The sequence below is a fragment of the Ctenopharyngodon idella genome, chromosome 17 (genome assembly GCF_019924925.1).
Source record: "Ctenopharyngodon idella isolate HZGC_01 chromosome 17, HZGC01, whole genome shotgun sequence".
NCBI classification, from domain to species: Eukaryota; Metazoa; Chordata; class Actinopteri; order Cypriniformes; family Xenocyprididae; genus Ctenopharyngodon; species Ctenopharyngodon idella.
In genome coordinates this window covers 35,591,592-35,606,807 of record NC_067236.1, presented here as the reverse complement: position 1 = coordinate 35,606,807, position 15,216 = coordinate 35,591,592, and the positions used below count along the sequence as shown (strand labels likewise).

Here is a 15,216-nt window from a genome sequence, read left to right as displayed (position 1 = left end):
TGTCTGAATGGAAGAGTCGGAGAACTTTGGTTCATGAGACACTAGTAGCAAACCGGCTTACTAGTGACTTCCTACCCTTCAACAGGAAGGAGTTATTTCAACACCTTCTGCCTCTGGCTTCCAGTGTTCCTCCAACACCTTAATGGAGTGGAGTTATCACCCACCATCTCCCTCTGATGGCGTGACACCAGCCTGTATCCAATGATCTGGTGTACCACACTCACGTCTGAGTGTGTACGTAAACTCACCGTCTCACTTCCCAGTTCTCTCAACCCTTTCAACCAGACAGCCCTAACAAAATAATAAAACAGCTTCCTACCTTGTTTGTTGGTTAGTCGAGGATGTCACCGAAGAATGATTGCTCGCATTCACTCCACCATTAACTGTAGGGGAATTTTACAGTTAAAGACCCAAAAGACCAGATATGATGAATAAAGACCCGGAGTCAGAGTTAAAAAAATAATAAATTGAAGATAATTTTACTGAAGAATAGTTTGCAGTTTCATCAGCAGAAGCCAGCTTCAAGTCTCACAAGGAGTTCGTAGGCCGCTCTGCGTACATTCACATTTCCACAACAATTTAATAATGAACATAATAAGATTTCCTGTATCATTTTCATCGGTCAGGTGTGGAGGTCTATTCTGATTGGTTGATAACTTTTGACAACGTTTAATCCAGGAGCAAAGAGAATTAAAGGGATAGTTCACCCCAAAATGAAAATCTGCTGTTGATCTACTCACCCTCAGACCATCAGAGATGAAAAATGTTGAAGGTGAATTCACAAGTGTGATGCATTAATTATATTGGTTTATTAGTAAATGTCATTTTGTTTAACTTTGCTTATATATATTTTATGGAATGTCACCTACAGGGAAGTGACAGAAATTAACTTTACTTTAAGAGCCAATATTTGACCTCTTAAATTGATTTTCAGGGATATTTTCTAACCATTTTCTAACCATTAAAAATGTTGAGATTTTTTTTTTTTTTTAATATAGAATTTTGAATATAGAAAAAAAAAAAAAAATGAGACAGGGAAAAATTAATTATGCTTTTAATTATGAAATTAAAACAGCCAGTAGGTGGCAGTAAATCACTGTCTTAATGAATGAGTCATAGAAGCATTCATTGAACAGTATTCGTGCGCTTGCGCGTGAGGGCTTACAATGAGTTACAAAAATACATAACAGCTACGACACTGTATGTGTACACTACTTGCTTTATGCAAGCACTATATAGGATAAATCACTATACAGGATTTAGCCTATTATACATTATCGACACGAATTGATAGGTGAAACAACAAACAGCCACCCACAAATAGTCTATAAACAAAGCATCAGGCTGTCTTTGAGTTCACAAGAACAACGGTTAAAGTTACTCGTCAGGCTACAGAAGAATACCAGAATTCCTCTGTTGAATTAGGTCTAATACATCGAGTCACGCAGAGCTATAACAACCCAAACACATAATTGCGAATAACATGCCTCACCTTAACACAGGCCTGGGGTCAGCTTTCTTTGCTGTTCGAGTTAACATGTACTAAACATGAGTGGATTTTCCACCGCAGCGCCCCCACACCTTGATGCTCATGACAAGAATAGCATGTATATCTTTATTGAAGTGAATTAGGTTTAAATCGGCGTCATGCATGAATGATATTTTTGCAATTTTACACATAATAATGCATGATGATCACATTACACAAAACTGAAATTGCACGTCAAAATAACACATTGTCAATATTTTTTGAGACCCCCCAAAACTTCACAAATCACGTTTTTAGGGGAGCCCATGTCTTATTAAGGGGAGCCGATGCCTACTGAGCCGAGCCGAGCTCCCCCTAGCTCCCCCGTAGTTCGCAGACAGTTCAAGTCAAGTCTCGAGTCATTGGATCTCAAGTCAAAGTCAATCATTTTCTTCATTTAGTCAAGCAAGTGTAAAGTCCTTAAAGCAGGGGTCTCAAACTCAAATTGGCTGGGGCCGTTGCTGTGATTGACACCTCATAGGAGGGCCATTTTAACATTCAAGCACAAGAAAGTACAACATTTCTGAAAATTTACTTTCCTTTGCATTATTTCTCATTTACTTCAAATTTCATTACTAAAATATTTTTGCCATACTTAAAGAAATGTAAACAGCAGTGTCTCTATCATTGTTATATACAGTATTAGTTTTAACAGTTAGTGCAAATATTTTCCCTTACTTTATTTTAGCTTAAATAACATCAAAATCTTGCACTGAACAACACTGTACTGAACAAATGCAATCCCTGAATACATTTGTACACTATTCTATTTCTTGTCAGACACCTGCAGCGCTTCTGCTCACACAGCTGAGCCACATTTGCCCTAGATGCTGTTTGAGCAATGGTAATGTTTATTGGTAGCATCGGACGCGTTTCGGTGGTTTAAATCGACGCTCGCGACTTGCGCGAGTGCTTTTACTATAATTTGAGCAAGCGCGCTCATAATAGAAGCGACGAGGTCGCGACGCGCATGCAGTGCGGCGCGCTCGTTTTTCCAGGCGCGCCTATGCCGCGGCGAGATGAAAACATCTTTCAGAATGACACAAGTGCACCGCAGGTCATGTGACAAGAACCAACCGATGAGCTTCGGCCTTTCCGTAACAACACTGAAAGCTCAGCCGAACAGCTGATCATAGCTGTACAGGGCGTGTTTTTATTTCTCATCTCCATAAATATATCTAGTAGTAGAGCTAATGCAAGGACTAGAAATCATTTTTTTCTTTTGCTGAAACTTCCTCGTCATCGTGGACAAAGAGTATAGAACCCAAGAGGTGACACTTTGATATTTTTTGGGTAACAGCCACTAGATGGCGCTCCGGTAGCGCGGCCACCATTATGGGCTGAAAATACTAACTGGACCATAGAATCCTTCACATCTTACTCACCCAAAATCGGCGAATGAGAAGCGCAATAGAACAGTTTTTTAAATTAAGTCACCAGTAAACTGTATGGCTCCTACAGTAAATGTTGTATTGTCTTATATACGTTTTATTTTACCGGTTCTGGAATCCAACTATTCAACTATCTGAGGTAACATAGTTAGCCTACTTTATTGAGTATTTCCATTTTATGCAACTTTACACATTTATTAATAGTAAATTAATAATTAATAAATTTAAGATCATCATGTTTGCAGCGAACAATATATTTCAGACCTAGTGGAGTAATAGTAACAATATATAGGTCTGAATTGAAATATATATATATATATATATATATATATAGTACGTTTTAATGGATCACGCTACAAACATAATGATGCATTGCTGTGTCCCTTATCGCATAATTCCCACTTTTGGACACTTTTGCTTTAACGGACATTAGACAACACTGCAAAATCAAGCTGTTACATTTATTTATTGTCCAACATTCCCAATTTTTCTGATGCATGTCCTTAATTTAATTTCATATGTTGGTAATAATTCAGTGTTTATAAGCCTTTTAAAGAATTTTAACCCAAAGGTTTTGTGAAAAAAGTGGAAGACTTAAACACAAAGTGTGTAAAATAAACTGTAAAAAGGATTTGATGATCACTAGTGATAGTATTTTATTCTGTGTTGTCATCATTCTGGTTGGATTTCAGCTTTAATGTACTTTTTTTTTAACAAAGCATCTGATCTTGCCATAGAAACTAGTGGACTGCCGACTCGCTTTCACCCCAAAATGGCGGAAACGCAGGGCCGCTGCTGGGCGCCGGTGTTTCAATGGAACGTTCTATTGAGTGTCGCTTCTTGTTAGTGTATATTCTTTGTTGTAGAGAGCGCAGCTCATGGTTGCATAGCAACGACAGACACCACATGAGCGAAAGCGCTTTGGAAAGAAGGAGAAAGCGGCGCGGCCGCTTATGTGATGCGATATGTGAACGGCCCCTTAGAACGGCGACTTTTTCTTTGCATATCAGACAGGTAGCGTTTCCATTAAACTCAACAAAAAATTACTGCAATGTCCATCTTTCTTGAAACTGTCTGTGTTCCTCATCCACTTTACTTTTCGGTTCGCATTCGCACTTTGCAGCCAAACAACAAATAAACTACGAAAGCCCCGAACCAGCTCTCATCAAATCTGCCTGTGTGCTTTTTTTTTTAAAAGAATCATGTCATTCTTTTGAATATGGAATATGGTATGAGACAACTAGAGAATAATAATAATAATAATTTAGCGGGCCGGATTATGTTTTATTTTTGAGATCAGTTGCGGGCCGGGTGGAGGGGGAGTGGGGGCCTTAAATGGCCCGCGGGCCGGCAGTTTGAGACCACTGCCTTAAAGGGTTAGTTCACCCAAAAATAAAAATAATGATGTAATTAATTACTCACCCTCATGTCGTTCTACACCCGTAAGACCTTCGTTCATCTTCAGAACTCAAATTAAGATATTTTTGATGAAATCCGATGGCTCAGTGAGGCCTCCATTGACAGCAAGTTAATTTACACTTTCAATGCCCAGAAAGGTATAAAGACATATTTAAAACAGATCATGTGACTACAGTGGTTCAGCCTTAATGTTATGAAGCGACGAGAATACTTTGTGTGGCAAAAAACCAAAATAACAACTTTATTCAACAATTTCCTCTCTTCCTCCTTCTCACGAGAGCACTACGACACATGCGTGTGGTGATGTGAGATACATGTGTCGTCTCATCGTCTGAATTATCCAGACTTTCAAGCTGTGGCATGACAATATCACAATCGATGCAGCACACGCTCTCCTGTTCAGTAGGCATCGCTCAAGTCACTTTAAGCAGTAAAATTCCACTCATAAGATGCAGTATTATACTGTGCAGATCTTCAGTAAACAATGTCAAGATATGAGACTTGGGAAATTAAAATATGAAACTATGGGATATATATTACTCTATAACTTAAGTGTATAAAATTATGTTCATTATGTGTTATAAATAATCATACTCTTATTTATAACCACAGAGAGTTAAGTATTATTACAGTTGTTATGAATATTCATTAGATGATGCAACATTATAAGGTTGTTTATAAGGCATTATGTGTGCATTATGATGCATTAAGAATATCCTTATAATGCATTATAAACACAGGCTTCATAGAAAGTATTACTGAAAAATGTATTTGGGTGATTCTCACATCAGTGTGTTGATAGGAGAGCTATAGATGTCATATCAATTATTCTTATTCACTATTATAAATCTGTAGTAGAATTTGATGTCAGAGTTTCAGTATCTGAATATTGTGTTCAGGGGGCAAAAAGAAGAAGAATATGATTTCAGAGGAAACTGACTTTATTGGTCTTTAAATTGATTCATTTTTTTCTCATTGTCTCTCTCATCTTATCAACACACTGTTAGTTTGAATATGATCTTGAGAAATTCCTTGTTGATCTGATCTGAGAGAGTGAAGAGTGTGTCATTGTTCTCTACAGGTTGAGGGATTGTGGTGTCACAGATGAAGGTTGTGCTGCTCTGGCTTCAGCTCTGAGATCAAACCCCTCACACCTGAGAAAACTGAATCTGTCTGGGAATAAACTAGGAGACTCAGGAGTGAAGCTGCTCTTTGATCTGAAGGATGATCCACATTATAAACTGCAGACACTAAGGTAACAATAGGTTCTAACAATTTTCATCATCATATTTTCATATAAAGTTTAAATGGCTGTTTTACTCACTAGAAATAAAAGGAAACTGTACCAGGTTCAGTAACAGCACATGTGTGTGAATATTGTGTCTGAGATCATCAGATAATGAGTCTTAAATTCAGCTTCAGTTTCTGTAGGTCTCTGAACTTTAAACTGTGTTAAATTGAGTTTAATTCTGCTCATAGTGTTGTGACTGATTGTGAAAATAATATTAATGTTATTTCCAGCTTTTACCCTTTAACTGTGTCTGTGTGTTTGATAATCTGAAGTTTGGGTTTGTAGCAACTCATAATGTAATAACTGCACATAATGTAATAAGTATTATATTATTATTGTAATAAAATGTTCATAATGTAACAATTTTCTCAAAATGTAATGAAATCTTGAGCTTTTTTTACATTATGAAAAAAATTATCACATTATAAACTCACCAAACACAAACATTGTCATATTGTCATAGCTTTTAAAACATAAAATCACTTTATCTGCTTCAGCCAATCGCAGCACAGAGTACAAGTTTAGCAAACATTTCTTCACTTTAATACAAGTTACAGCAAAACAAATCCTGAATGTACATCAGAGGACATGTTGAAAAATACAGTATAACTTACAATCATGTACAGTGGTTATAAAGAGTCTACACACCTCTGTTAAAACAGTTTGGTTCTGTGATGTTAAAAAGAAATAACATTTTGTAAAGTGACTTTGAGCATCAGATAGAAGCTATATTATCATGTGTGAGAATGAATTGATATATCTTATCTAGTTAGGGCTAAGTATTCTTAGGAAAAGATGTGACAGACGTAATGTTTCATACTGCATATGTGACTGTTTGTGTTTTATTTTAGGACAGTCTGATCTCCTCATGATCATCTGATGGTGAATAAGGATCCACTACAGAGACTCACAGTCAACAGAATCAACAGACTGAAGATACAGTGACTTCACTGTTATAAATTAAGACTTCATTTAGATTTCAACGATCCTCTGACAGACCTGATGAGGTGGCAGTGAAGCACCTTTTATTTCAGAGCAGCAAATTACAGTTTCTCATTCATTGATTAACCATTTTATTTGTATAAATGCACTGTATAAATTCAAAAAGTTATAGAGAAAATATAGAGCCTGAATATATTTGTGTTTGTGTTTTACCAGCAGAGGGAGACAAAGACAAATGAAAGATTAATTTTTCATGATTATGGAGGGAGAGAGAAAAAAACAGTTCAATCTCACTTTTGGAATACAAACAATAGTTGTATTATAGTTATACTTGTATTACATTTGTATTAATGTATTTAGTATGTCTTTTTTTTTAAATAATAAATGGTGGTAGCATTCATTAAAGCGTTGAGTCATAGGCACAATATGTGGGATTATTGGATTAAAATATGATATCCAAAAACCACTAGAACAGTGTTATATTGTTGACTTGTGTACTTACATTGTCCCAGATGTTTCCAAGAATGTTTAAATCCAGAGAAATAAGCAATTTTAACCAGGACACGGACCGTTATGGAGGACCAGGAGTGCCACTTAAAAATAAAAAGAAGAATCAATTGATTAATTTAATAATTCAAACATAAAAATGTATATAAATGAATCACTTTTTATATGGGCAATTTAATAGACATATTTAAAGTTGTTTATTTAATTCCTGTTTTTAAATGTAGTTTAATAAAACAATAAATTTAAAAAAATGTTTATCATTTTATATGTAAAAGAGTTTTACAGTTGAGGGAAGACGTTGCAAACGCAGCGGATAATTGTGGTTGTACAATAAATGGAAGGATTTGGGTTAAGTTTGATGAGGTCTTTCAACGACTCAGTCCCTCGGAATGCCGCAGCCCTCACGCTATGGTTGTACTTCCAAGCATTCTTGAACAACACCAGTCGTTGGATGTACCAGCAGAAGAGACAGCAAGATGTATTGGTGTGTCGCTAAGGACAGTCCTATGAAAACTTGCACATAATGGTTTAAGGTATGTAAAAGAAAATGTTTTATTATGGATAGGCAGGTCAATCCTAAAATGTTTTTGGAAAGAATCGGCTACCATGCCTTGAGCGGCCTGCACACGTTTAACTATAGCGGTCAATCGCATGACTGATAGTATTATGTACAGCAGTGAATCTCAACCTTTTTTGAGTAATGGACCCCCGTCATATTTGGAAGCATCCTCAAGGACCCCAGAATAAAATTGGCTCATTGGTATCATTAATGTCTTTTTGACGAACAAATGCAATCAAGTGTAATTTACGACTTGTCCTATATTCATGTAGTCAGATATATTATCTTATTTTATGGGAACATGTCAAATGTCAAAATATACAAAAATCATATTCAGATATTTTATAAGGTCCGTCTGACGTTATGTCAAGGACCACTAGGGGTTCATGGACCCCTGGTTGAGAAACACTGATGTACAATATGTGGAAATATTAGGCTGAATATTAACTACAGTTAAGTTGGTTATGTGAAAGTAACTCCCTAATGTGATTGCTTTAAAGGGCAGTGAAGTCGGAATTTGTTAAAATATTAAAATATAATTTTATGTAAAACTTGTGTGTAATACCTTACTATAATTAAAACGTGCTTTGTTTTTAGGAAACGTGACTTGTACACCTCCATTACGAATGAGGAGTTGGACAGAATATTGGTGGAAATACACCACAGATACCCTAATGCTGGCTACAAGATGATCTTGGGACACTTAAGATCCAGGCAACTTCGTGTACAAAGTAGGAAATGTAGCAAATATTAACATTTTAATAATCTAATGTCTCATCCAGGGTTTGAAATGAACACATGCCAGCCCTGCTGAAAAAGACAAGAAACCATCACAGAAATTTCAAAGAGTCGGGAGATCCAATATGGGGAGATCCCAGAGCAAGCTTGCAGAAAATGATGCACCAGTGTTTTATCAAATGAGAAAATTGTATGGCCAAAAATGCAGGCTAGATGTAGATAAGTTAATCAAACAATATGATTTTCCGGGAAGAGGGAATGTTGAGTGTCATAAGACTTAAGGTCGTAAGGGAATGAGAAGAAGAGAACTGCGATGTGGGGAAGTTGTGTGAAAGCGGTGTGTGTGTGAAATGTAAGCAGACAAGAGATTGTCGGGTGCAGGAAGCAGACAGAAGGGAAAAGAATGTCGATGCAGAAAGAATGGGCATGTAGGGAAGGAGAACTGAATGTAACTTACAAAAAAGTTTTGTTTTGCATCCATTAAATAGAGGCATGACATTAGATGTCTAGAGAACTACAATTTATATAATAATGGTTGAAGGAGAAAGCAGCTATAAGGCTGTCAGTGCAACCTAGTAGTTGAGATATGGGTAAAATAACATTGTGGTTCTGCAAAACAGTAGAAACCATATGGATAATAGAGTTTGCATCTGCAGATTAACTATTTGATAGAGGAATGTGGGATAAGTGGCTATAATGAAGAGAAATATAGCAGCAAAAATTAATGTTAAGAAAAAAACATAGTTTCACTTTATGGAAAAATATTTGAACAGTCTCAAATATGTTTTTATGAGATGAGTGCGTCGCTATCACAGTGTAAAATAACTAAAATGATTTAGGACCTTTAATTTCTAAATGTTTGGTTTTTGATGGTCAAAAGTTTCAATGGCAAAATGAGACTGCCAGTTGAAACAGAGACTCAACCTGACTGGAAATTTGTAATTTCTAATTTCCCTGATGTGTTAGTAAAAGACAAATATAAACACAGTTGTTTATTTGAATACATATGTCATTTCTGGCAAAGTCTTAAGCTGGGCCAGAGTAAAGTTTGATGTTAAAAGTTATAAAAAGGCAGTGTACTAGTCCTGAAATCCTCAGAGTCTCTCTCATTCAAAGTCAGCTAAAAGCTGCTATCTGAGCTTGTGTCATAAGTGATAACAAGCTATTTATAGTGAAGCACAGTGTCTCAGTTGAAAGTCATGGACACAGAGATGTTAAAAGAAATGATTGCCATGAAGAGGGCAATTAGTTGTTAAATTTGTCAAAGGAAAACTCAATGAGTGTAAAGAGGTCTTTAAATTAGTAATACAGACCTTGAATGATAGAAGTGACTATTTTGACGAATTTATTCTATGACCAGTAACTTTTTTGTCTCATCCTAGTCACCACCATGTGCAGGGCCGATGGCTCGAGTTACAGATGTAGCAGAACACTACACTGAATGGACAATTGTGATAACTAAATTCACTGAGTATAATCTCAGCATTTTTATGTTGCTGCTACAAAGATGTCTCATGGATTTTAGTGATTAAATACTGCTGTCATTAACCTGTCTCCATGTTTTAACACTATTAGGCAGTCCAATGGCTCTGGTGGCTCTTGAATGCAACTTCCCTAAGCTCCAGAAAACACCTGATTCTGTTGAAGAAAACTGTCAAAGATTTCATAATGGGAAAGAGCGGTTACCAGTGTGCACGAGGTGATTTCTCAATGACGGGTAAGATCCTCTTTGGCCAGACAGGGGACAACCTAAGGCAGGGGGTCACCGCCGCCACTGGGCATCTACCCTGAAGGGAGGTGTTTAATGTGAGATGGGTATGAGAGTGGAGCGGATGTCTGTGAGGCCAGCAGCATCATTAAGGGGGGATGACCTGTGAAAGGTACAGCAGTCTGACCCAAAAATGTTCCTCTATACCACTCACCAGAAACCGCATTACTAGGATGGCTTGTTTTTCATTGTGACAAGCAACTATGTCAGGGGACAAGACCCTGAGGGAAAGAAGATTATTGATAAAGAGCTGATGGGAATGAGCTTTCAAGAGCCGACTGAGACCATGGGGTGATTGTCCATAATTTCTGGGGAGACCATAAAATTTAGTAACATGATGTTGGTTGTCTTATGGGCAAAAACTGGTATAGACGTTTAGGATTCAGCATTACGATGAATCCCTGAATTCATGAGGCTGTGTTGACTTTGAACTAATATGTCTCTATCATAGTTTTACTCCTGCAGGTCATTAGACATGGCATAGGAAAATTCCAAGACATGGTGGGGGCTAAAGATGAAGACTGATTTTGCAGATTCAAGAGAAAGTTAAGTGAATTCAACATTTAACCTAAAGATAACTTTAAAAATGCTCCTAGTCTAAGTTACAGTCTTGTGAGGCTGTTGAAAAGATTATTTGTGCAGTGAGAGAGAGACTGCTGGGGTGGAGGCAATGATACTCTGTCTGTCTGTAAAGCTTAAACAAAACAAAGCAATGAGATTAGAACAAAAACAACCCAGCTGACTTTTGTAGAAAAGAATTAACATGAGCAGATAAGTTCTGAGACGGGATAAGAGATCATGTAAAAACTAAGTAAAGAACTACAGGGGAAAAAAATGTAAAGTTTAATTTTTTTTTTTTTTTTAGATTTTAACACCAAAAGCAAACTTTGAAAATGAGCAGTTTATAGTCATGTGTGTCTAGTGTGAGTGAGTGTGAGGGTGACTGAATTGTTTTGTATGTGTTAGTTTAGGGAAACTATTCTGTCCTCAAAGAGAGTATATGTCATTAACCTCTGGAATGAGTGTTTTATCATTACAGATGGGTTAAGTGAAACGACAAATGTTGACAAGCAGATAATTCTGATTGAATCTGATGAAAAAGACGATACAGAACATGGGACGAGCTTTAAGTGGATTGGTTATCCAGCTCTGTCTGCTAATGGTAATTATGACTTTTGTCATTTATGATGTTGATTTGAATTACTCTCTGGATTAGTATGTTTAAGCATTTATGGAAAATTGGAATTGGAAAATTGAAGATTGCCGTCCATGGGTTAAAACCCCTTGTCTAACTTCAACTGAGGGTCTGAATTTAAACACTGCCAGCTATGTGTGGTCACGATGATAAATGTAAAATGTAGACTTGATGGCAGAGAAACAGTGACACACTGGCAATAAAAATTATCCAGAGAGCCTAGTAACATTCACAGTACAAAGGAGGATGGGAAGGAACATCAGTGTTGTTTGACTATCCTTGATCAGGTCTGTACACCATGACCTGGCCTGCTAGACAAACCACTTGATAACTGTGAGGATGTGTTGTTTGTAGATGGCTTTGCCTTCAGAGACAAAACAATAGGTCTGAATTGCGAAGGATAAGTTGTGACCATGGAGTGTGAAGTGTTAGTTTCAGGGCTGCTGTCCTCTAATTATTTGGCATGAGCAGATGAGCTTGTGACCCTCACTGGAATGGGTAAACTGATGACTGACAAAATTGTGACAATCTACACAGACGCCCGTAATTGGTTCAGGGTGGTAGACGATTTTTGAGGTGATGTGGTTTGAATTTCTGTTCGTGCTGACAAAACTAATGCAAAAAGTCTCTGTTTCTGTAGGAAGTGCCGAAGCAGACACAGGAGACTGTGTGTAATCTGTTATCTGAAAATAACCATGATTCTAACTCTTTACAGAACATGTTCAGAGGCAGAGAACCTGGAGGAAATCTGGTTGCAGAATTAAAGATGGAGTTTAGTTTAGTGTTGATGGCAAATGTTGTTTAGAGAAACATTTCTCAAACCACTAAGATAAATTGATGGGAAATGCATCAAAAAGGGGGATGGTAATTAATGAATGTATGGCTGAAAATATGCCTGAAAATTTTAAATTAGGTTGGAAGACCCCATTTTTGGGAATGGAAGAGGCTAAACAATGAGTGGCATCAACTGAATTGTGTGAACATGACATGTTGAACTATTGCAAAGAAATGTCTTCTATCCTGTCTAAGGTTTGTGTACAGGTGAAATCAGCTCAAGGAATTCCAAATCACCACTGAGGTTCGACAATGACACATCGTGGGCTACAAAATAGATCTGTTGTGAAAAGATGTTATACAACTAAGATGGTACATGCTATATGTCTGTAAAATGAAGGATGTTATCATTAGTTCTATGATTGGGCGATGTACCTTAATTTGTTGTTTGTATGAAAATCAGAGATGAAGAGTATAAATGTGATGTAATAACGTAAATTTGCTTGTTTTCATATTTTTTTGAGAAGATATGCATTTTTACCTTAGTGAAGCATTGTAGTAGATGTAGTGATTAGTTATCAATGAATGATAAAAAGGGGGGAATTGTGGGGGACATTTTGAGTTTCTGTATAATTTCCATATGATTTTACTTATATGCTTATGGTTAAATGATTTTGTTATTCTCAGAAGTGTTTAAGCATGCATTCTTTGGGTGACAAGTGGAAAAACACTGAAGTGGTAAACATGTTCCTAATATGGTAAAAGGACAGAGGCTTCAGCCTTGGAGGTCAGAGATATAAAAGAGAGGGGAAGCTTTCGTTCTTTGTCTTACACTCTGCAGCTACTTGTGTTTCTGTATGACTGTCTGACCTTTCTTGCAAGAAATAAAACCTTTAAAGACAATTGGATGTGTTTATCTCTTATGCAGTAGAGTCAGTGTTGATTTTTTGCCACAACACTGGAGCAGAGTGCAAAAATTTTGATTCAAAAAGTCATCTTATGAAGGTGTAAGAGGTTAGGAAGACACACACACACTAAAGATTGTCTCCCTCGTTTCTTTATTTTAAGAACTTCTACTCAGCTGCTTAGGAAATACTGCAGCCGAACTCACAAGAGACCGAAGCTTGAGGAAGACCTAGTGCTGGAAATGATACGGCCATATTAGACTGTCTCCTCCTCCACAGAGAGTTCGCTCTCCACCTTCTCCTCAACGATGCGCTCCTCATCTGGCACCTGCTCATTGTAGAGCTTGATTGATTGCAAGAGTTTTTTTTTTTTCTTTTCCCACAATTTTCTTTGACGCAAGTGTCGAATTTTGTTGCCGTCTATGAAAATTACAAAACACAGAAAAGATGATGCACAAGCATGTGTATGCAGATTTCAGAAAGTTAAATGAAATACTAAAACTTGTATCTGAATTAAGAATTAATAAATCAAAATTTGAAAAAAAAAAAATGGAATGACTTAAAAGGCATAATAGGCTTACAGTTTTTCACGATTGATTAAGCACAATTTTAAAAACAAGGCTCATTTTGTCAAAACACTACACACAATTCACAGATCCACAAACAAGTAGCAGAACACCTCAGTTCTTTTGCAAAATGAAACACTTCATTCAAAACTTTACATTAATTTAACAAAACCCAACTTTGACACCGTATGGATCACACATGATTCAAACATTCTGATTCTGTTTGATTCATTTACACACTGCTGTGCTCAACCTTAAACACTTGTAACTTTTATTTTTTTCTAATGATGTAGTCTGGGTTTGATTTTTTCAGAGATATTGTTAGAGTAATGCACATGAATATATTGACAAAAAAAAAAAAAACACAAGATCAATACTGCACATTGATGAAAATATTAATTTCTCACCACATTGTAAAACCATTCAATACATCCGTGACTTTCCAAAGGTTACATTTTGCACTGAAAATCAGAACATATTCTAAATACAATATAGTACATGAACAAAAACATTTGTGGAGACAAAACAAAAGCATGATTTTAAATGAAAAAAATAAAATAGAAAAAACACCTAAGCATCATCTCTTGGCCTAGCTGGATCTGGCCGTAGCACTTCATCCACATCACAGGCGATGTCCTCTCTCGCAAGACAGCGAGGGAAGAATCTTCTTGAATGGCGAATCCATCCTCTCACAGACCCTGCATCAGTTCGGTCACAGGCTTTCTCCATTGCTTGAATGAGGCATATCCTGATATAGGACTGGAGATTGTAAACCTTCCATGCCAAAAAACAAACAAACAAAACAAAAACACCCTCCTCAATGGGTTTAAGGAAGGAACAATATGGTGGGAGGTATTGGAGTGAAAATTGTGGATGCTTATGAAACCAGTTTTGGACCAGAGCAGATAGGTGGAAATTTACATTGTCCCATATGACGATGTATCTCATCTGCTCTGCATCCATTTGGTCTTCTGCTGTGACGATTTTATGTTGTCTGTCTAAAATGTGAATATGTGGGCTGTGTTGTAAGGGTCTAAGTTGGCATGCTGGTGGAGGACCCCATTCTGAGTGACTGCAACATATATTGTGATGTTACCACCACGTTGTCCCGGGACATTCAAAATAGCTCTGTGGCCAATGATGTTTCTCCCTCTCCCTCTTACTGCAACATTGAAGACACATAAACTCACCTTTTGCCTTTTTATCGTAGGCTACTTACACCTGATTGTTGAGTTTACAGTTACGCACCTAAGTGTCTGAACACCTGACAGCCATGTTTGATCAATTGGTTTATAGGGGCGGTATTTTGGAAAGCAGTGTCTTGAAATGACAAAGAAGTGACATTATGTTAGATTTCTGTGTCTAATGTAGAGAAGTGTGTTTAGTGTTTTGCAAAAAGTGTGTGGCTGAGAATGTGCTTATAGTGCAGATCTGGGCTGAGGTTTTGCTCCTTGAGTATAAGTTTTCAGTAACTGTGTGTTATTTTTATTTTTTTTAATTTTATCTGCTGGATAATGCAAGATGAAGGCGGTTCACCCAATATCATGGACAGTTAGCATGTCATTCCTGGCTTTTAACAACAAAATTATGTGATGGAGGAAAGTCCCATTAATGCTCATGGTATTTCAGTTCA

The 15,216-nt window shown here is 36.9% G+C and overlaps 1 protein-coding gene and 1 long non-coding RNA gene across 4 annotated transcripts in view; both read left to right on the top strand.

Moving 5' to 3' along the window:
• The window catches only part of LOC127499178 (NLR family CARD domain-containing protein 3-like), a 28,866-nt gene extending 21,829 nt beyond the window's left edge, over window positions 1-7,037 (top strand). For all 3 annotated transcript variants that reach the window (XM_051869375.1, XM_051869374.1, XM_051869373.1), the window contains 2 exons: window positions 5,420-5,593; window positions 6,481-7,037. In XM_051869375.1, coding sequence (XP_051725335.1) covers window positions 5,420-5,593; window positions 6,481-6,490 — 184 coding nt within the window. In that variant the 3' untranslated portion in view covers window positions 6,491-7,037. The remainder of the gene's footprint in view (window positions 1-5,419; window positions 5,594-6,480) is intronic.
• Window positions 7,038-7,593: 556 nt separating this feature from the next.
• LOC127499190 (uncharacterized) lies at window positions 7,594-13,333 on the top strand. The gene is made up of 3 exons (XR_007926067.1): window positions 7,594-7,611; window positions 8,235-8,368; window positions 13,181-13,333. It is a non-coding gene; the product is annotated as an uncharacterized LOC127499190 (long non-coding RNA).
• Window positions 13,334-15,216: the final 1,883 nt, after the last annotated feature.